General features: G+C 50.5%; 1 protein-coding gene across 3 annotated transcripts in view; it reads left to right on the top strand.

Moving 5' to 3' along the window:
- HIP1 (huntingtin interacting protein 1) overlaps positions 1 to 22,467 on the top strand; it is a 137,654-nt gene that overhangs the window by 42,559 nt on the left and 72,628 nt on the right. Inside the window, exon 1 of one of the 3 annotated variants that reach the window (XM_055562259.1) lies at positions 11,916 to 12,092. The exons of the other annotated variants lie outside the window; for them this stretch is intronic. Coding sequence (XP_055418234.1) covers positions 12,075 to 12,092 — 18 coding nt within the window. The 5' untranslated portion in view covers positions 11,916 to 12,074. Of the gene's footprint in view, positions 1 to 11,915; positions 12,093 to 22,467 lie in introns of those variants that run through there. 3 annotated transcript variants of the gene reach the window in all.

Genomic DNA, 22,467 nt, shown 5'->3' with positions numbered 1-22,467 from the left:
TGAATAATGCTGCTCTGAACATTGGCATACACCTGTCTGTTTGAGTTCCTGTCTTTCATGTTCTTGGGTACATACCCAGGAGGGGAGCTGCCGGGTGCTGTGGTCATTCCACGTTTAACACTTTCCCTTGGTGGTCACAGAGGAGAGGTAATTTCCTTCATTTTAGTAGTCGCCCAGTCCCTGAGCCTTGTTTTTACTCCATTTTTCACATTCACCTGTCCCCATGTCCCCCCACCTCCCAAAGCCAAGCACTGATATTGGCACAGGGTGGTACCAAGTGCAGGTCAGCCTGGGTGGACACATGAACTCTAGACCGTGCGAAGTGCAGGGTTCCCCCTGATTCTGTCACAAGACAGCAAGAAGCCATGGAAAGAGCCTGCAGTCTTAATGTTGTTCAGTCGCTAAGTCGTGTCCAGCTGTTTGCAACTCCATTGACTGCAGCACACCAGGCTCCTCTGTCCTCTACCATTTCCTGGAGTTTGCTCAAATTCACATCCATCGAGTTGGTGATGCCATCCAACCATCTCAGCCTCTGAGAAGCCCCCTTCTCCTCCTGCCTTCAATCTTTCCCAGCGTCAGGATCTTTTCAAATGAGTTGGCTCTTCACATCAGGTGGCCAGAGTATTGAAGCTTCAGCTTCAGTCCTTCCAGTGAATATTCAGGGTTGACTTCCTTTCGGATTGACTGGTTTGATCCCCTTGCTGTCCAAGGGACTCTCAAGAGTCTTCTCCGGCACCATGATTCGAAAGCATCAATTCTTCAGTGCTCAGCCTTCTTTATGGTCTAACTCTCACATCCGTACAGCAAAGTGATGTCTCTGCTTTTTAATATGCTGTCTAGGGTTGTCAGTCTTAATACTGGTGTGTGAATCCAACAGGAGACCTGAATTCTGTTTCTTACTTGAGCCCTTACTTTCTGTGTGTCTTGTTTAACTCATCTGTCAAAGGCAACAGCACCCTGATGCGCAGGGCATTGAGACAGAAGATCTGGCTGTGAAAGCCCTTTGCTAAAGTCAAAGGCACTCACCAGTAGGAGGGAGGGAAGAGTCCAAAGTATGTGCCAGTCAGAGTGGAGCCTGGCACGCTAGTGAACTGATTTCTTGCAGGCATTCATTCCTGCCTGCAACCACTCTCTACTGAGTGACTGCTCTGTAACAGGCGATGTTCCAGAGGCTGGGATTCAGCCATGAGCCAAGAGAGAGAAAGAGGCCCTAGCCCCATCAATCTGCTCAGTGATCCAGGAACAAACCCCAAGAGCCCTACCTCCCTTCCCAGTGCTTTTGGTACCAACTCTAGACTTTTTAAAAACACAGCATGACATGACATGGTGAAGAGCTTTATTTTAAAGACACTCTAGCTTTAAGGAGAAAAATGGGTTTGAAAATGTAGAACAAAGACTGCGCCAGGGGACTTCCCTGGCCAGTCCAGTGGTTAAGACTCTGAGCTTCCACTGCAGGGGGCGCAGGTTGGATCCCTGGTCAGGGAACTAAGGTCCCGCAAAGATCCCACATGCCATGCGGCATAGCCAAAACAAAGAAAAAAATGAATAGGCCACCTATTGGCAAGTCACATCTGCTTGAGATGCCATGAGGAGAGCCTTCTGGGGTTTCTGCGTGAACTAAACAGAAATGATTTCAGCTACTCCCCCCCACCACCATGCCCTGGGAAAATTCGAGAGCTGTGGCCTCCAGGTCTCTTCTTGAAGGAGTTGAGAGATGGGAATCAGGGTGACTGTCACCAGGATCTCTGCAACACTAGGTCTAACTAGGAATGGTGCCAGTGACATTTCAGCCCTGTTTGGTCCCACTGGAGACAGGGATTGGCTTATCTGGTTTGGTCACTGAGCCCTGCCCCTTGGGAGCCCTTAGAGGTGACCCTAAGAGTCCATGGCCTCTGAGCACCCATGCCACGCCATGACTGTCAATCAGCTCCTTGAAACCTCTCCATAACCCTCTACCATCTCTGAAAAACAGACTTAGGCAGAGTTAAGGAGAGACTTCCCTGGTGGTCCAGTGGCTAAGACTCCAAGCTCCCAATGCAGGAGGCCCGGGTTTGATCCCTGGTCAGGCAACTAGGTCCCACAGGCTACAACTAAGACCCAATGCCGCCTAAATATACAAATATGTATATCTTAAACAAAATAAAGTTAAGGGCCTCGGTCCAGGTCACACAGCTATGCATGACAGAGCCTCTTTCTGGGACACTCGTTGAGTCAGATTCCAGGAGCTGGGCAAAGGGAGGAGCAGGAAGGTTGATGGGGCAAGAATTGGCAGGAGATCCTAGGTAATAAAACCTGTTAGACTCATGAGGACAGGTTTTATGATTTATTAATAAACTTAGCAATAAAGGGACTTTTCTGGAACTTGGAAAATTTTATAGGCACTAATAGTTTCCCAAGTACCTTCCCATATGTTCTTTTTCACTTGATTATAACAACCTCTTTTAAGAGTGATTTTTGAAAATTTATTTATTCATGTGTAGTCATGGCACATGGGCTTAGTTGCTCCGTGGCATGTGGAATCTTCCCAGACCAGGGATTGAACTTGTGTCTCCTCCATTGGCAGGTAGATTCTATTTCCACCTATTTCCAGATTACCAAGTTGTTGGAAATAAATACAAATAACATATAATATACACACTAGATATATCAATATATATACTATATACACACTATATTATAATAGTGTACGTATGTGTAATATTAAACACTGGACCAGGGAAGTTCTAGGCAATTCTCCTTTTAACCTACGTTAACTAGCTTCCTTTCATCCATGGGGAAATTGAGGCACAGAGAGATTGTGGGACTTGCCCAAGGCCACACAGCACCAGGGTTGCAGCCCAGGGTCTCATGTGATTTTCCAGGTAACCTGCCCAAGGCCAAGTGGCAGTGAAAACTGGAAGCTGGACTTGAACTTGGGAATTCAGGAAAGCTTCTATTCATCCAGACTCTGCCTTCAGAATCCTGGGATGTTTTTACTGGGGTGGGGGGGCGGCCCTTGAAGACCCTCTCACTGTCCCTCCTTCTCGCGAGGGCTCTGTGCTCACGGGTGCCCCCTACCCCATCTGCCTGCTTGAGCAGCTACCTTCTGCTTTTGTACAGAGCCCATGTCCTGGCTTTTAAAAAGGAATGTGTGGGATGAATAAGCACCTAAAAATAACTCTGGATCAATTTTGGGTGGGGGGAGAGGGCTGTTTTCCTTTCCCTCCTCCTCCTCCCTCCCTCTGCCCCCAAGGCCCACAAACCACTGCTGGCTGACAGCTGGGCCAGGCTGGCTTCCTGTAAGGCTGTAATAACATGGAATTAACCCAGCAGCCACCCTCTCCAGCACGGAAATGCCAGTGCTTGGTCACTACAGACGTCTCTGAGTTGATACCTTCCTGCCTCCGTCCACGCTCCCGGAACAAGTCTTTTTGCTCATCAGCTAAGAGATTCCTGAATTTGTCCTCCTTGGGGAAGGAGCAGTGGAAAAACCCCTCCAAATGAGAGGCTGGCAGCTCCTTGCCTGGGCCATCTGAGGGAGCCCCAAATTCCTGCCTCCCAGGAGGGGCCAGGCAGGCAGGAGCAGAGCCCCCTGGGCCCCCGTGTTGAGGTTTCCAGGCCGTCTGCTGACTCAGGGACTTGGCTGAGTGGCTCCCATCTGTCTCTGTGCTTCTAACAGACCCCCGACTCCTGCCGGTCACCCACGGGCTGACGGGAGAGGCTTTAGAAATCCAGCACATCTTTGCTGCCCAGAACCTACTAGCTTAAAGCAGCATCCTGAGAGTGGACACGTTTCTTCCTCATAGGGGTCTCTCTTGGAAAATGGATTGGTTCTGGGGGTGTGCTAGGCATTCTCGTATAGCTCAGCCATGCTTGGGGGTCTCTTTCCCTGTGATATAAAATACATAGAGAGGGAGATCAGTGTTTAATGATGGTAAGGGTTGGGGGATGGAATGGCAATGTAAAGAAGGAAAAGAAATCTACCAGGGGCGGGACTTCCCTGGTGTTCCAGTGGTTAAAACTCCACGATCCCAATGCAGGGGGCCTGGGTTCGATCCCTGATCGGGGAACTAGATTCTGCATGCCACAACTAAGACCCAGCCAAAAAAAAAAAAAAAAAAATCTATCAGAGTCAATGGGTTCAGAGGTCCCCACTTAGGGTGAACCTTTGGCCAAGGAATGGGAAGTTCCAGAATCCCCAGTGTAGGAGAAGTGCGAAGGGAAGTGCCACACCTCCTAGTCTCCTGTACCCCTCATTTCAGCCAGGACTAGGGTGGGGCTTCCTGAGCCAGAGATGTGTGGCCAGGGGTTGAGTTGTCCCCAGTCTTGGGTGCACATCAGCACATTCCCAAGAGCTTTAAAATGCAGATGCCCAGGCTCTGTCCCCAGGCCATTTATATCAGCATCCCTGAGGTGGGGCCCAGGCTTCCCAGGTGACTGCAGCGTGCAGTGAGGTTAGAGAGCCACTTCCTGCAACAACAACCTCTGTTTCCCTCTCTGCCACTGTCTTGCTTCTCAGCTTCTGATTTCTCAGATTCAGAAGTGGGCATTGCCATGCCAGGCATCGTGTCCTACATAAGAGGGGTTTGGTAGATCATGCTGAGCTGCTGCTGCTGATGGAGATGACGATGATTCTGGCTCCACTCTAAGGACTAGAAGCATTCTAAATGAACTTTTGTATGACTTCATTAAAAGGAGTCCCAGGATTCCCTGGTGGCCCAGTGGATAAGAATCGCCTGCCAATGCAAGGGACATGGGTTTGATCCCTGGTCCAGGAAGATCCCACAGGCCTTGGAGCAGCAAAGCCTGGGCACCACAGCTACCAAGCCTGAGTGCTCTGGGGCCCTGGGGCTGCAACAAGAGCAGCACCACAAGAAAGTATCCTCTGCTTGCCCAGGCACCGCGGGGGGAAGCCCCAGCACAGCCAAAAATAAATAAAATACTTATTTATTTTATTTATTAAAAAAAAAAGAAAAAGTGGGATTTCCTTGGTGGTCCAGTGGTCCGGTGCCTTAGATTCTGCACTCCCAATGCAAGGGGGCCCAGGTTCAATCCCTGGTCAGGGAAGCAGATGCCATATGCCTCAACTAAAGATCTCACATGCCACAACTAAGACCCATTGCAGCCAAATATATAAATAAATAAAATGAAGAAAAGCAACCCCATAAATTAAAATGCATACTAACAGTAACATAGTTCAAACTTCCTGCCAACCCCGGTGAGGGCAGGTTTCCCAAGGGCAGGGCAATGCCAGGTGCCCAGCATGATTCAGTGTGAATCTGGAGTAAAGGACTCTGGAAATACTGCCTATCTTCAATCCTGGATCCCCTGACTATTAGCTGTGGGGCCCTGGGAAAGGCGCTTAACCTCTCTGGGCCTCCCTCCTTATCTGTAAAAATATGGATAATAATAGGAACACTTAGTATAGGAGGTTGTTGTGGGAACTAAAAGAAATAATGCTTGTAAAGTACTTGTCACAGTGCCCAGCACCTGGTAAGAACTCAATAGACATTATCAGTTACTATTATTATTCACAGCATGACACACTCCTCCCTCCAAAAAAACATTACACCCACCTTCCCTCATGCTTCCTGGTTCCCTGCCCTCACTGCCCTCCAGTATCCTGACATACATTCTAGGTCCCGGAACTCTTATGTATCTTGAGGGTTTGGTTTGTTTTTTGTCTTTTTCATTAAAAAAAAAAATTTAATTATTTACTGGGTCTTAGTAGCAACATGTGGGCCCAGGTATCCAACCCAGTGAAAGTGAACGTCGCGTCTGACTCTTTGCGACCCCATGGACTGTAGCCTGCCAGGCTCCTCTGTCCATGCAATTCTCCAGGCCAGAATACTTCTCCAGGGGATCTTCCCAACCCAGAGATCGAACCCAGGTCTCCCACGTTACAGGCAGATTCTTTACCATCTGAGCCACCAGGGAAGCCCAGCGAACCCAGGCCCCCTGCATTGGGAACTCAGAGTCTTAGCCACTGGACCACAAGGAGGCCCCTCTTTTTCAACTTTTTTAAGTCTCATCATCGCAGGGTTTTTCACAGGGTTTGATTCCTGATTGGGGAACTAAGATTCCGCAAGCAGCACAGCACGGCCAATAATAATGTTCTATCTGCCTTACTTGAATGAAATAATGGACAAAAAGTCATTTTGAAAAATGTATAAACTTTACAAAGTTCACAGCTCTCTGCATATGCTTGTTAGCAGTAGCAGGTAGCATGGTAACATATATTACATACGGCTATTTTGTAGGAAGTACTGCATAGTTTAAACCTCATTGCTGCTGCTGCTGCTGCTGCTAAGTCGCCTCAGTCGTGTCCGACTCTGTGCGACCCCATAGACGGCAGCCCACCGGGCTCCCCCGTCCCTGGGATTCTCCAGGCAAGAACACTGGAGTGGGTTGCCATTTCCTTCTCTAACGCATGAAAGTGAAAAGTGAAAGTGAAGTCACTCAGTTGTGTCCAACTCTTAAGGACCTCATGGACTGCAGCCTACCAGGCTCCTCCGTCCATGGGATTTTCCAGGCAAGAGTACTGGAGTGGGGTGCCATTGCCTTCTCCCTTAAACCTCGTTACTGGGAATTAATGAACTCTCAGTGCTCTAGAAGACACAGCCCTGAGCCGCTCAGTGGACTCTTCAGTGTGGTATTTGTAGGGCTAGGCTGCAGAATCACAGTTCTCCAGTAGGTGTCACCCTCCACCAGGACACATTCTCTGCATCTTCCGTTCTGACTTCCTGCATCCATTCAGCACTTTGTACATTTTGCAACTCCATGGATTGCAACACGCCAGCCTCCTCTGTCCTCCACCATTTCCTGGAGATTGCTCAAATTCATGTCCATGGAGTTGGTGATGCCATCCAACCATCTCATCCTCTGTCATCCCCTTCTCCTGCCTTCAATCTTTCCCAGCATCAGGTTCTTTTCAAATGAGTCAGTTCGTTGCATCAGGTGGCCAAAGTATTGGAGCTTCAGCTTCAGCATCAGACCTTCCAATGAATAGTCCGGGTTGATTTCCTTTAGGATTAACTGGTTTGATCTCCTTGCAGTCCAAGGGATTCTCAAGAGTCCTCTCTAGCACCACAATTCGAAAGCATCAGTTTTTTGGAGCTCAGCCCTTTCTATGGTCCAGCTCTCACATCCGTACATCACTACTGGAAAAATCATGTCTTTGACTATATGGACTTTTGTTGGCAAAGTGATGTCTCTGCTTTTTAATACACTGTCTAGGTTTGTCATAGCTTTTCTTCCAGGGAACAAATGTCTTTTAATTTTGTGGCTGCAGCCATGATCTTAGTTTAAGTTAAGGGTGGAACAGTGTTGTGGGTGTGGAATTTAGGTTGAAGAGAGCCTGGAGGCAGGGAAGTAAGTATGGGGTAGGTTGCCCAACCTCTGCCTGAGGGAACTCAAGTGAGCAGAGAGAGCCCAGGGCAAGAACCATCCCCATCCAGGGTTGATGCAGGCTGTACCCAGAGGCTGTCCCTTGCTGGAAGGGACACTGAGTGACTGGCTGCTCAGTGTGTCAGGGATGCCTTTGTAGAGAAGGTGATATTTGAGATGGGTCAGAAAAGATAAGAAAGAATCTTCCACGCTGAGAATGTGGGAAGGGCATTCCAGGAGTATCCCGAGATTCACTGGAACCTCATTGATGGGGGTGGACAGGAGAGGATGGGAGAAGGTGGCCAGAATGGAGGGCGATGACACCAGATGAGTAAGGACCTTGAAGGCTGGGTGAACTGTAGAAGGGTTTTTTGTTTCGCTTTGTATTCCATTTGGGGTTGGCCAGTAAGGAGTCACAATTAAAGGTATAGAAGATGCACTGGACAGGTAGAGACCGGAGGGCGGGGAAGCCAGTTTGGAGGCTGTGATTTAGTCTTATCCAGTGCAGGAGCAATTGGTATTGGGATAGAAGATATAGACTGGAAACTATTTGCAAGAAAGAATCACATGGACATGGGAACTGATTAGATGGGGTGAGAGTGGGAGTTGTCAATGGAGGGATTAAGGCCAACCTTCATGTTTCTAGCTTGATGAACTAAGTGGGTGTGGAACAGGAGCAGATGGTGAAAACAGAGGTAAAAGAAAATATTATCTTTGGATTCCTTGAGTCTGTGAGTCTGAAACCCCCAGGTGTTGATGTCCAGTGAAAGTCGCTCAGTTGTGTCTGACTCTTTGCGACCCCATGGACTCTACAGTCCATGGAATTCTCCAGGTTAGAATACTGGAGAGGGTAGCTTTTCCCTTCTCCAGGGATCTTCCCAAGTCAGGGATCGAACCCAGGTCTTCCGCATTGCAGGCAGATTCTTTCCCAGCTGAGCCACAAGGGAAGCCCAAGAATACTGGAGTGGGTAGCCTATCCGTTCTCCAGTGGATCTTCCTGACCCAGGAATCGAACTGGGGTCTCCTGCATTGCAGGTGGATTCTTTACCCGCTGAGCTATCAGGGACGTCCAGTAGATAGCGGAATACAGTGACCTGGAGCTGATGATGAAAGAACACAGTAGGGGCTTCCCTGGTGGCTCAGTGGTAAAGAATCCACCTTGCAATGCAAGCCCCCTGCCTCTAATGCAGCAGGAGAGGAACAGCCGCTACTCCTGGCTCTTGCTGGTCTTAAGAGTAGCTCCCTGGCAAAGAAGTCCAGCAGAGAGGGCAGCCCTGAGGCCGGCGCTGTCTGGAGCCTCGACACTGTCCCTCGTTACCTTTGCCCAGTGTGTTAGTTTCTCAGTTGTATGTTAGTGTGTTAGTTTCCTGTGTCCAATGAAACCAATGATCGTTAACGTGGTAGCTCAAACGACAGAAATGGATTCTCTTGTAGATCTGGAGGCTGGAAGTCCAAAATCTATTGAGACAAGATCAGGGTGTTGAGGGGACCCCTTCTTCCCACAGGCTCTACGAGTGAGTCTGCTCCTTGCCTGCTGGAGCTTCTGGTGGCTGACAGCATCTCTTAGCTTGTGGCCGCATCTCTCTAATCTCTGCCTCTTCTGTGGGTCAAATCTCCTTCTTGCAAGGATGCACAAGACCCCATCAGAGGTCTACCCAGATAATCCAGGTCCTCTTCCCACCTGGGAATCCTTGGCTTAATCCTATGTGCCATGTAGGGTAGTATCTACAGGTTCCAGCGATTGGGACCTGATGTCTTTGGTGATGTGGAGGCTGGGGGTGGGGGTGATGATTCAGCTTACTCCAGGCAAGGTTTGGGAAAGTTCTTTCATTGAACCCTTACCACCTGTATGTGAAGCAGGTGCCACTGTCCCCATTTTCGCAACGAGAAAATGAGCTTTGCCAGCTAAGAGGTCACAATCTATTGGGCGATCTTGATCAACCCCAGCTAAGGGTTCATAATATATTTCTTTAAAATATTTATTTATTTAGGCTGCACTGGGTCTTAGTTGCAGCCCTCAGGATCTTTAGTTCTGGTATGTGGGATTTTGTTGCCTGACCAGGGATCAAACCTGGGCTCCCTGCATTGGGAGCACAGAGTCTTAGCTTCTGGACCACCAGAGGCTAAAAAATATATAATATTTTTTAAACATGAAATATATCTTTTTTTTTTTCCTAAGCTAAACAGACTGTTGTGCATTTAGTCAGGTGGCTGTTGCTGCTGCTGCTGCTGCTAAGTCGCCTCAGTCGCATCCGACTCTGTGCGACCCCATAGACGGCGGCTCACCAGGCTCCCCGTCCCTGGGATTCTCCAGGCAAGAACACTGGAGTGGGCTGCCATTTCCTTCTCCAATGCATGAAAGTGAAAAGTGAAAGTGAAGTCGCTCAGTCGTGTCTGACCCTCAGCGACCCCATGGACTGCAGCCTACCAGGCTCCTCTGTCCATGGGATTTTCCAGGCACGAGTACTGGAGTGGGTTGCCATTGCCTTCTCCATAATCAGGTGGCAGATAATCCAAAACTCATTTCTGTGTCAGGTGGCTTGTGTCTGCTGGCTCACCTGGCCCTGATGGGTGTCCATGTTGGAGGATGAGGAAGTGGTGACATGCTTCTCTCCTGCCTCGTCGTACTTCCTTGGGGTTCATCCTTGTGGACATGCGTCAATAGCAGGGTGCATGTAGCCCAGAATGCCAGCACCGACCAGAGGAGCCTTCCTGTCTTCCCTGGCCAGGGCACAGTGCGGAAGAGGCATGCCAAGAATAGCTGTAGGGTAGGGTATGAGAGTCGTTGTGCAGTCCACATTTGGGGTTAGACAGAGGGACCTGAGCCCAGAGAGCACTTTCCTGCAGCTGAGGGCCCCTGGACTGGGCTCCAGAGCTGGGAAATAAAAATAACCACTGCGACAAAAGCCCCTGACCCTCCTGTTCTGCTTTTGTATCTTACCTATATCATCCTTTATTTCACAGGGTTTTCACATCCCCCGAGAAGGCAGGCAGAGAAACAGCCCCTATGTCATAGATGGAGAACTCAGCTTTGAAGGGGAAGGGGCTGTCCTACTCAGCCCAGCAGGCCCTGGGGCCAGGAGTGGGGACTTACTAGCGCTCCTCCTCAGCCCCTTGGTGTGGGTCAGAAGGTCAGGAGGGTTGCAGATGCATGTGATCACCTATTCAGTAGAAAGGATTTTAGAAGCTGGACGCTCAGGGGCGGCATGAAAGCTCTTTGCAGCTCAGGCTGCACTGTCCTTGGGCTTCCCAGGTGGTGCTAGTGGTAAAGAACCTGTCTGCCAATGCAGGAGACATAAGAGACGAGGGTTCAATCCCTGAGGTGGGCAGATCCCCTGGAGGGCATGGCAACCCACTCCAGTAATTTTTGCCAGGAGAATCCCATGGACAGAGGAGCCTGGTGGAGTCTCAAAGAGTCAGACATGACTGAATCGACTTAGCTCCATGCACACAGTCCTTGGTGAGCTTTCTTTTGCCCTCATTTCCTGCCAAATGTGTGACCTGGGGCCAGTCACCTTCCTCTCTGGGCCTCAGATTCCTTACCCTGTAAAGCAGGCTTGGCCTCGGTGGGCTCAGGTTCCTGCTGACTCCGTTAGTAGGAAGCTTTCTTCTTCCTGCTCAACCAAGGATGCCAGTGAGGAGCCTGTGTTGAAACCAGAGGCGTCGGGCCTCCAGCCTTTTTCTGGAGACCTGTCTCCCCAGAGAGCATTTGCCAGGAGCCCATTTCCACCCCCAGCCGCATCTCCTTGCAGAGGGGCGTCTGTCTCCCATTTCTCGTAGGCAGACTAGGTATTGAGTAAGGGAGGGGGGCTCTGCGCTCAGGGGCAGCTTCATTTAGAAGCCAATTTCTCGCACTGCAGGCAGAATTGGAGGGGGACCTCGAGCCTTCCGGGGATACCTGTACTACTTCCTTCTATTCGTGTTTGCAGACCCCAGACTCATCTGGGCGTCCCCCGCCCAAAGCCCCCCTTCCCGGGGGGGATGAGCCGCAGGAGGCTAACCACTAGGTCTGAATTCTGCCTTTGTCCAGTGAAGCCAAGTTGGGAGGGGCCGAGCGGACCCCCTGCCCCCACTGGAATGTCGGCTCGGTGCGCGGGGTGGGGTGGGGGCAGTCCTCGCCCCCCCTTTTTAGCCGCCTCCCCCGCTCACTTCCTGAGTCCCCCTAATCCCACCACCCCAACGCGCACACGCGCGCATACACTTCCCGGAGGCCCGGCGGCCTCGCTGCGGGCTCAGCGATCCCGGCCCCAGGCCTGGGGGGAGCGGAGAAGCGCCCTTTTGTTATTCAAATCACACCCTCCCCGCGCGCCCTGGCCGCAGGCTCTCCGGACCCGGGAATCCATCCCCCGATCCCACCCGCCCCGGAGCCCCCGCACCGCCACGGCCACCGTCGCGGAGGCCCGGACGCCCGCAGCCGAGTCCGGGATTCCCCGGCCCCCGGGGCTCCGCCGGGCCGCGCCTCCCCCGCCCCCGGAGCGCGCTGCGGCTCGGCCCCCCGCCCCCTCCCGCCTCCCCTCCCCCTCCCCCTCCCCTTCCTTTCTCCGGACCAGTCTCGGTCCTGCCGCCGCCGCCGCCGCCTTCCCCGGTCCGCGGGGGCCCCGCCGGCCGCCCTCCCCGCAGCATGGCACCATCCAGGCTCAATTAGCCGGGAGCAGCGTTCGGGGCCCGCGGGATCTCCAGGGGCGGGGGGCGCCCCTGCAGCCTCCGTCATGGATGTGAACAAGATGGTAAGTCAAGAGCCGGGGCCACTGCCCTGGAGCCTCGGCGTCCCCGTCCCTCCCCCCTCCTTCCCCCGCTCCCTCCCAGTCGGCTGGATCCATTGAAAGTTTCTGTATTGTTGATCCTGCTGTTGGCCCCAACTCCAGGCGTGCCGGAGGAGGGAGCGGGGCCAGGGCTGTGGAGGCGGCTGGCGGACACGGCTGGGCTCCCCGGTTTCCCGCCGCGCTGCCGCCAGGGCTGCCCCAGAGAGATCGCTTAAGACTCCGGGGAGAGACGGCCGTGGAGCTCGCCTCCCACACGGGGGAACCAGCCTGGTGGTGGGAGGCCCGGGCTGCGGGAAGGGGTTCTTCCTAGCTCCTCCAGAGCCCCCCTGCTTCACGCCGATTTCAGATTTAGGGGGAGATTTTTGGACTGAGCCAGTGAGCAGGGGGGCACAGGTGGGTGGCCTGGGAGGGCAGAAGCCAGGGCTTTAACCATCCTAGAGGGTGATGGGGCAGGGGTAGAATCCTTGGCTTAGAATCCTTGGAGTGGTGTTCTAGACTAGACGCTTGCTTGTAGACCCCCAGCTGCCTTGGCCTGGGGGGCAGCAGACAATCCCCTGCCTCTTAAGCATGTGATTCCCTGGTGAAACTGATTCGTCTCCCAGGGCTTCCCACCCCCCTACTCCTCCAGGGGCACCAAAGGAGCTGAATACCTTGTTCATTGACTGATTGAGGAGCATACCTGGGGCTGGGGGGCGGGGGGCAGCAGGATGTGATTTGGGGAACTCTGAAGGGAGGAGTTCCCCTGGAGCCTTGGAGAGCTGGGGCAGGTTTGCCTAGGGGTCCTTATTGGCTCCTGCTCTGAATCTCAAGTGTTCTTCAGATCACTGACCCTGGCTTTAGACCCACACCCCTGCCTCATAGCCTTTGAGGGCTGGTGTGTCAGGCTGGAGAGGTATCCTCTAATATCCTGTGCTTCGTGGGGGGCCCAAGGCTTCCGCAAAGGACCTGGGTTGGGGTGTGTCTGGGGAGACGGGGTTCTGGATCTGCTGGTACCTTAGGGAAGAGAAGGTACTGTAATTTCAGTTCATCTTGTATAGAATTAGGCTAGCTATTTTTCCAGAGTGCTCTTTTAAAGTAACCATCACTTTGGAGAAGGCAGGTGAGTTCCTGGCCCTGCCAGGCCTTTGGCATTCAGTCTTAGGTAGGGCACTGTGGGCGAGGAGGAGATGGTGGGTTAGAGTCATTCCTTCCCATGGCAGGAGACCACGCTTAAACTGAGTGCTGCCCCTGGGGCCGGGGCCCCGGGTGAGGGGCCTCACTGGCTCCCATCCTCATCTGAGGACGCATAACTGCCCATGGTGGGGCAGTGCCAAGAGGCTGGACCACCATTCCCTATGAGTGTACCATAAAAGCTTATTTTCTTTGGCTATTAACTATACCTTTCCGAAAGTCTTCTGTGCACCTGCAGGGGTGGGAAGGTAGAAGGCCTTTTCCTTGAGGTGTCTTAACCAGACCAGAGTCACCTGTCTAGGCTGTGGAGGAGGTGGGGGTAGTGAGGAGGACAGGGAACCTAGAGTTCTAGACCAATGGCTGCCAACAGATCACCTCTGAGCTTCCTTCTGTCCCCGAGCTTAGATTCTTTCCAAAGCCTGGTCTGTGAAGACCACCTCGCAGGGTTTAAGGACCTCTGTCTCTGGAGATCTGGTCCACTTCAGACACTACCACCTCCCTCCACCCATCCCCTCTTCATTTTATTTATTTCTAAAGGTAATTTGATTTTTTAGTCTATTTTTAGCTGTGCTGAGTCTTCAGCGCTGCGCTGTCTTCTCTCGTCGTGGTGAGTAGGGGCTTCTCTCTAGTTGCGGTGTGCAGGCTTCTCATTGCAGTGGCTTCTCTTGTTGCGGAGCAGAGGCCCCAGGGCACTCGGGCTTCAGTAACTGCGGCACGTGGGCTCAGTAGTTGCGGCTTCTGGGCTCTAGAGCACAGGCTCAATAGTTGTGGCACACAGGCTTGGTTGCTCTGAGGCAGGTGGGATCTTCCTGGATGACAGATGGAACCCGTGTCTTCTGCATTGTCAGGTGGATTCTTTACCGCTGAGCCACCAGGGAAGCCCCCATCCATCCCCTTTTGAATGCAACAGCATTTATTTAATTCCTGTCTTTCTATAGCAAGTACCGTGTGAAGGAGACAGAAACATAATGTATGGCCTCCCTGCTCCTCTGGCCCTTAGCATTTAGGTGAGGGGTCCAGAGAGATGCAAGCCAACCTAACAGCTATCAGTGCAGACCCGGATCAAAAATTCTCAGCTCCGAGAGCTGTGGGCTCTGAGAACAGAGGGGCTATAGAATCTGGAAGAAAGACCCTGGGTTGGGTCTTCAAGGCTGAATGGTTTCAGCTCTGCTGAGAGTAGTGAGGGGTGTTCCTTACCAGTGCGCAGAGTTGCAGGAAGAAAAATGGGCAGAACCCATTGGATGAGGCTGAGGACAGAGTTCTGAGATGAGAAAATGTTGAGATCGCTGGTTAAGGTCCAAGCAGAAAGGCGTTGAATGCCAGCCAAGGCATTCCAACCTTGGCCTGTCAGCAGTGGGTAACCTCTGGAGAATTTTGGGCACAGGAGAGGCACATATGTTGCCTCTTTCTTCCTTTAGTTTGGGGTCCAAACAAAAGTGATACTAGATTCTCATTAATCATTGAGCAGCCAAGCTCCCAGCCCAGAAACAGTTGTTCTCGGCTCTTTGTAAAGAGCACAGACCCTGGACTATGGAGCAAGAAGAACCTTACCCACTCCAGGGAGTTGGCATCTGCTTCCCATTCCTGCTGAAGGCCAGAGTTGCTATTTGTTCTGACTGTGAAAACCCCACTCTGGTTTAAAGTTCTCATTCTGGGGGTCCTTAGTTCCAGGATAGACCTCGAACCCAACATTGCAGCCACATCCTTGAATGAGCCTTGGGGTTTCGCTTGCTTATCACTGAATGAGAAAAAGCAGATTATAGTTTATCCCTTTTGAGTGTGTTTCTTAACCTTTTAGCCTCATGTGTAAAATGATCCTTGAGCGTCCTCATCAAAGTTGGAAATAATTCTTTAAGGCGCAGGACCTCGAATAGTAAGTCCTCCATGTGTCGTGGCTGTTACGAGTCGTGTCCCACTCTCTGTGACCCCATGGACTGCAGCACATCAGGCTTCTCTGTCCATAGGATTCTCCAGGCAAGAATATTGGAGTGGGTTGCCATTTCCTTCTCCAGGGGATCTTCCCGACCAAGGGATAGAACCCAGATCTCCTGCATTCTAGAAGAATCTCCCAGATTCTTTACTGTTTGAGTTACCTGGGGAAGCCCAGTGAAAGTCCCCAAAGTCTCATCCAAGATGACTCTGATTCTCCCCTCCTCCAACACAACCTTTATTTTCTTGATTGGCCTAAAAAGCTGAAATCGGGCTGTATTTCAGTTGACTTGCTTTGGGGAACCTCTTCTCCCAGGTCTGGTTATCTTTCTGAATGACGGTAAAAATGACTGGGGACAGTGGATTCACCAGCTGCTGTGACCTGATGAATTTTTGATGACATCAGATATCTGGCCAAGGGAGAACTGGTTTAACCCAGCAGTTTAACCCAGAGTTGAGAATGAGGTCTGTGCCTTTACTAAACACAGAGCAGAAATGCACGGTGCTGTAATTGCCAGAGCAGAGGCAACACTTGTCAATTATTTTTTTTTAATATTTGTTTATTTTTAATTGATTGATGATTGGTTTATAATATTGGTTTGATTTCTGTCATACATCAACGTGTGTAACCATAGGTGTACATATGTCCCTTCCCTCTTGAATTTCCCTCCCACCTTCTACCCATTCCCACCCCTCTAGGTTATGACAGAGCCCCAGTTTGAGTTCCCTGAATCATGCAGCAAATTCCCATTGGCTGTTTACATATGTTACTGTATATGCATCCATGCTGCTCTCTCCATTCATCTCATCCTCCCCCTCTTCTCCGCTGCCCTTGTCCATAAGTCTGTTCCCTAAGTCTGTTCCCTAAGTTTGTGTCTGCTCTTCGAATAGATTCGTCAGTACCATCCTTCTAGATTCCATATATACACATTGATATATGATTTTGTTTTTCTCTTTCTGACTTACTTCACTCTGTATAACAGGCTCTAGGTTCATCCACCTCATTAGAACTGACTCAAATGGATTCCTTTTTGTGGCTGAGTAGTATCAATTCTTTTTCTTATAAAAGTTTCATGTATTTATTTAGCTCTGTCAGATCTTAGTTGCAGCATGCAAGACCTTTGTTGCATCCTGCAGGCTCAGCAGTTGTGGCACGCCAGCTTAATTGCTCCGTGGCACGTGGCATCTTAGTTCCCCTGTATGCAAGGCCCATTCTTAATCACTGGACCACCAGGGAAGTCCCAAGTTCCTAACAAAAGATGGTATAGTTTATATAACAATTTATTTTTGCATTATAGTGCTGTACAGCTTACAGAGCATTTCCACCCATGTTCCTGCTCACCACAACTCCAGGAGAAATGCAGGACAGAAAGAATTAATCACGCTTTACAGATGAGAAAACTGACGTACAGAAAAGGGAAGTCTTGGAACCAGATCTGGTACCCCTAGTCCTCCACATCACCAAAATGGTGACAAAGTCGATAAAGGGTAAGGAAAAAGATTAAGGGACCAGATTCTAGAACTGACAGAAGCTTATCTAAAATGATGAGCTGGAGGTGGTGGCTTTTGGCCTCTGGTCTCCAAGGGGAGAAGATCCAGGAAGAAGGGATTAGCGCTTATGTGGACTGTGTGCCTATATATATATATATACATATATACACATATATATATCCTGGAGAAGGAAATGGCAACCCACTCTTGCCTGGAGAATCCCGTGAACAAAGTAGCTTGGTGGGCTTAGTCCATTGTGTCGCAAAGAGTCGGACCCGACTGAAGTGACTTAGCATGCATATATATATATCATTTTATTTATTTATTTTTGTTTTGGGCCATCCTGGGTCTTCGTCGCTCGGGCTTTTCTCTAATTGTGGCCACAGGGGTTACTCTCTAGCTGCGGTGCACAAGCTTCTTGTTGCGGTGGCTTCTCTTGTTGCAGAGCACAGACTCTAAGGCACATGGGCTGTGCCTTCAGTATTTGTGGCTCTTGGGCTCCAGAGCACAGGCTCAATAGTTGTGGCTCACCCATGTCTCCTGCATTGGCAGACGGATTCTTTACCTCTGACCACCAGGGAAGCCCGTATCGCTGTTTCTAAAGCTTGGGGTGTCTTTATGCATCTCGGCTGCCTGCTTCAGATGTCAGATTTCTGATTCCTGGGATCCTCCAGCTTAGGGGCTTCCCAGGTGGCTCAGCAGTAAATATTCACCTGCAATGCAGAAGACATGGGTTCGATTCCTGGGTTGGGAAGATTATCCCAGAAAAAGAAGTGGCAACCCACTCCAGTATTCTTGCTTGGGAAATTGCATGGACAGGGGAGCTTGGCAGGCTACAGTCCAAGGAGTCACAAAGGGTCAGACACAACTTAGCGACTAAACAACAACAGTAACAACGCTTCCGTTTACACATCAGGAAGATGGGAAGAGGTCAGGAAAAGAGTGGAGAAAAACATCTAGGTGTCCTGAGTGAACAATGTTGATGGCAGGGCAGGAAGTAGCTTCAGGCTGACCTGCTGTCTCCTGAGATTTGTGCGGACCTGCTGGATGGAGGATAGTCATGGAGAAGAGCTGAGCCAGAGAGATCCCAGGGTAAAAAGATGCCCAGGACTCCACCCATAGCTCACATCAGCTAATAGCTGCGTGGAAAGGAAAGCTTAGTGTCCAGCCTGAATAATCAGTCAAAGCTGGACATGGATGACTGGTTTGGTGAAACCAGAGCAGCATGTTCAGTTCTGGGTCACAAAATATTGGTTTAGTGGGTTGCAGCCAAGCTTTTGAAAGAGTGAAACAGACCAGAAAACATCCAAATGTCTTCCATGTAAGACGGTTCATGAAATTGATTGGGTTGTATACACACACACACACACACAGCGACCTGCCTTGTAAGATGTGCTTTTTACTGTGGTTAGTGTCAGAGAAGGTTTGAGGCGTCTGACCTAGAGACTATTCAGAGGGCAGTGAGGAGGATGTCAGCCTCATGAAATGAGTAGTCCAGCCAGTGAAAGAGAAGGCTGATGGACAACTGAGGGCTGTTGGGAGGAAGGTGTAGTTTACCTACTCTGGGGGTCTCTGGGAGGCGGGGTTTTGGCTGACCAGGACTGCCTCACAGCAGAGCATCCATCCTGTGGCAGAATCCACTTCCAGATGAGAGAGCGCACCTCCTGGCCATTGGAGGGTGGACCCTGGAGGAGCGTGGCCCCCAAGTCCTTGCCAGCCTGGAGACTGGTTCAGGCTTTGGGAACAGTTCTGAGACCTGTGATTCCACATCTGTGGTGTGATGGGCTGCAGGCGAAAGGCAAACTCCTTTTCACACTGGGGAGCAGTTTCGGTGGAGTGAGCTTTAGGTACCACCAAGCACAGTTTCTCAAACTGAGCTGAGCATCACGGTCCAGCCACTTTCTCAGGACAGCCTGTGGAATAAGATCAGGGATCAGAGCTGACATTGGCCTCAGCCAAGTGGCAGCGGGGAAGGACATCTGTTATTTGCCTCTTTAAAAAATGCTTAGGGGAAAAAAAGAGTTTTTGATTTACCACCTGATGTGTGTGTAAGAGAAGTCGCTTCAGTCATGTCCGATTCTTTGAGACCCCATGGACTGTAGTCCGCCAGGCTCCTCTATCCATGGGATTCTCCAGGCAAGGATACTGGAGTGGGTTGCCATGCCCTCCTCCAGGAGATCTTCCTGACCCAGGGATCGAACCTGTGTCTCTTACGTCTCCTGCACTGGGAGGCAGGTTCTTCTTCCCACCACCTGGGAAGCACTTTCCATCTGACTGCTGTTTCTTATTGTCACCAAACACAAAGATTTTATCCTGCCCAGATGAGGTTCCCGTTTAATTCAGACACATGTGGGATTCTCAGTTTATGCGCAGGCCCCTGGGGATGGGTGTTAACATGCCTGGGACCCAGAGCTGAGGATGGCCGAGTTGTCTGTTGAAAGATTTGGAATCAAGGAGGGGAGGCAGATTTCCTGGAAATGCTTTGTGTGGAAGGACACCTGGACATTTGTGGTTGTAGAACACTCTTGGGTTTCCCTTGTGGCTCAGTTGGTAAAGAATCCTCCTGCAATGCGGGAGACCTGGGTTGATCCCTGGGTCGGGAAGATCCCCTGGAGAAGGGGTAGGCTACCCACTCCAGTATTCTTGGGCTTCCCTTGTAGCTCAGCTGGTTAAGAATCCACCCGCAATGTGGGAGGCCTGGGTTCGATCCCTGGATTGGGAAGATCCCCTGGAGAAGGGAGAGAATACCCACTCCACTATTCTGGCCTGGAGAATTCCAAGAGTCGGACATGACTGAGTGAATTTTTCATCATTCCATCATCAGAACACTCTTACCTGGATTATTTTCTCCCTTGAAATAGCCTTGAGGGGATTTCCTGGTGGTCCAGTGGCTAAGGCTCCACGCTCCCAATGTGGAGGGCCTGGGTTTGACCCTGGTCAGGGAACTAGATCCCACAGGCCGCAACTAAGACCTTGCATAGCCAAATAAATAAATAAATAAATATTATGTATCAGTTCAGTTCAGTTCAGTTCAGTCACCCAGTCGTGTCCGACTCTTTGCGACCCCATGAATCGCAGCACGCCAGGCTTCCCTGTCCATCACCATCTCCCGGAGTTCACTCAGACTCACGTCCATTGAGTCAGTGATGCCATCCAGCCATCTCATCCTCTGTTGTCCCCTTCTCCTCCTGCCCCCAATCCCTCCCAGCATCAGAGTCTTTTCCAATGAGTCAGCTCTTCGCATGAGGTGGCCAAAGTACTGGAGTTTCAGCTTTAGCATCATTCCCTCCAAAGAAATCCCAGGGCTGATCTCCTTCAGAATGGACTGGTTGGATCTCCTTGCAGTCCAAAGGGACTCTCAAGAGTCTTCTCCAACACCACAGTTCAAAAGCATCAATTCTTCGGCGCTCAGCCTTCTTCACACTCCAACTCTCACATCCATACATGACCACAGGAAAAACCATAGCCTTGACTAGACGAACCTTTGTTGGCAAAGTAATGTCTCTGCTTTTGAATATGCTATCTAGGTTGGTCATAACTTTCCTTCCAAGGAAATATTATGTATACCTGTGGCCAATTCATGTTGATGTGTGACCAAAAAAATCACAATATTCCATAACTATCCTCTGATTTAAAAAAAATCACATAATTAAAAATTAAAATTAAAAAAAAAAAAAACAGCCTTGAGAAAGAAACAGGATTTAGTGTCCTCAGTTCAGTTCACTTCAGTCGCTCAGTCATGTCCGACTCTTTGCGAGCACACCAGGCCTCCCTGTCCATCACCATCTCCCGGAGTTCAGTCAAACTCACGTCCATCGAGTCGGTGATGCCATCCAGCCATCTCATCCTCTGTCGTCCCCTTTTCCTCCTGCCCCATCCTCAGTGGACTCTAAAGTCACTCTGCCAATCAGGGACTAAATTCAGATGCACCTGCAGGATTTTTTTTTTTTAGTATTTATTTATTTGGCTGTGATGGGTCCTAGTTGTGGCACACAGGCTTAGTTGCTCTGCAACATGTAGAATCTTAGTTGGGATCTTAGTTCCCTGTCCAGGAATCGAACCCATGTCCCCACATTACAAGGCAGATCCTTAATCACAGGATCACCAGGGAAGTCCCCACATGCGTTTTAAGACAGCCCAGCTCACAGATGACCAGTCCTCCCTGCTGACCATTCCCACCCCTTACCCCCCACCCATACACAGCTGGGTGGTTTTCTTGAAGAGCTCTTTCCACTCCACCTGTGTCTCCTTTCTTACCCAAGAGGTCCCAGTCCAAAGCCAGACAGGCACGTGGTCTGGCAGCTGCCCCTGGACCGAAGAATCTAGGAAGCCAGACAAAATTCATATTTCCCAGATCCCCAGAGAAATTAAGCCATTTACGAAGAAGGAAAAGACAAAACAAAACCCCTGTCTCCTCTAGATTCCCTGGTTTCTAGTGAGTCTTTGATGTGGAGGTGACTGCTGTGAGCAGGTAAGGTGGTGATCACAGCGGCAGAGGCCTGTTTGTAAGTAGGAGTGGGAGCCAGCCCCGCCCCAGCCAGCCCCGCCCCTGCACACAGAGGTGACCTTGGTGTCCTGAGACCACCGTAGACGCTGACCCGGGGGTTTGTAGTCACAAAGGCCGGAGGCTGAATCCTGATGCCACTCTAGTACCGTGGACAGGTTAGTTGACCTTGCTGTACATCAGCTAACTTTCGAAGATCAATTGGTGTCTGCCGACTCTTGAGGAGTTAGGATGACATGTTTACAATTCTTGGCCCCTGAGAAGTGTGCATGTGGTTGCTCAGCTGTGTTGACTCTTTTTGACCCTGTGGACTGTGGCCTGCCAGACCTCTCAGTCCATGGGATTCTCTAGGCAAGAATGTTGAAGTGGATTGCCATGCCCTCCTCCAGGGGATCCTCCCCACCCAGGGATCAAACCCGTGTCTCTTGAGTCTCCAGCATTGGCAGGATTCTTTTTTTTTTGGAAGGAGGATTCTTTATCACTGTACCACCAGTCCATAATTATTAATATTGTTGCTCATTCGTTCAGGCAGTAAATAAAATCTTGAAACTTTAGGTGAAGGCGTAGAGTAGTCTTTCTTTCAGGATGACCTCTGCTGAGTGAGCTCAGTCTAGTGGGGCAATAAGTAATTACAGGACTTGTGATAAAATGCACAGGGTCCAGCTGTGGGATGTGCTAGCATGGGAGAGGGTGGTACTCTGCCTGGCACTAGAGGAGGGGGGCTCACTAAGAAAACTGGAGGAGGGGAAGGAACGAGCCCAGAGGGTTAGGAAGGTAAGGGCATTCTAGGCATAGAAAACCACGCACGCAGAAGCACAATGTCGGGACTTCCCTGGCAGTCCAGTAGTTAAGACTTTGCCTTCCAATGCAGGGGGTGCAAATTCGATCCCTGATCAGGGAATTAAGGTCCCACATGCCTTTCGACCAAAAAAAAAAGCATTAACTACGACCCAGTGCCTCCAAAGAAAACAAAAACCCCAGCAAGGTCACAAGAGCCTGGGATTGGTTCAGGAACCACCTGCTCTTTTATGCCAGACTAGGGGCAATCCCCGTTTCTGTGGGGCTAGCGAAGTTCCCAGGACATGGGGTCCAAAGCTTTATACCTTGGTGCTCCCTGAAAGAGTTGGTGTTTAAGCTGTGCTCTGAGTCCAGGGAGCAGCAATGTCATTGATGAAAAGACTTGACGCCCAGTAGATGCTGACTGAATGGGTGATTCAGTGAGAAGAGGAGAAGACATTCCAGTTG

Source organism: Bubalus kerabau, chromosome 23 (assembly GCF_029407905.1).
Source record: "Bubalus kerabau isolate K-KA32 ecotype Philippines breed swamp buffalo chromosome 23, PCC_UOA_SB_1v2, whole genome shotgun sequence".
Classification (NCBI taxonomy): Eukaryota; Metazoa; Chordata; class Mammalia; order Artiodactyla; family Bovidae; genus Bubalus; species Bubalus kerabau.
Note: the sequence above shows the minus strand (reverse complement) of the source record. Positions and strands in the feature narration are given on the sequence as shown.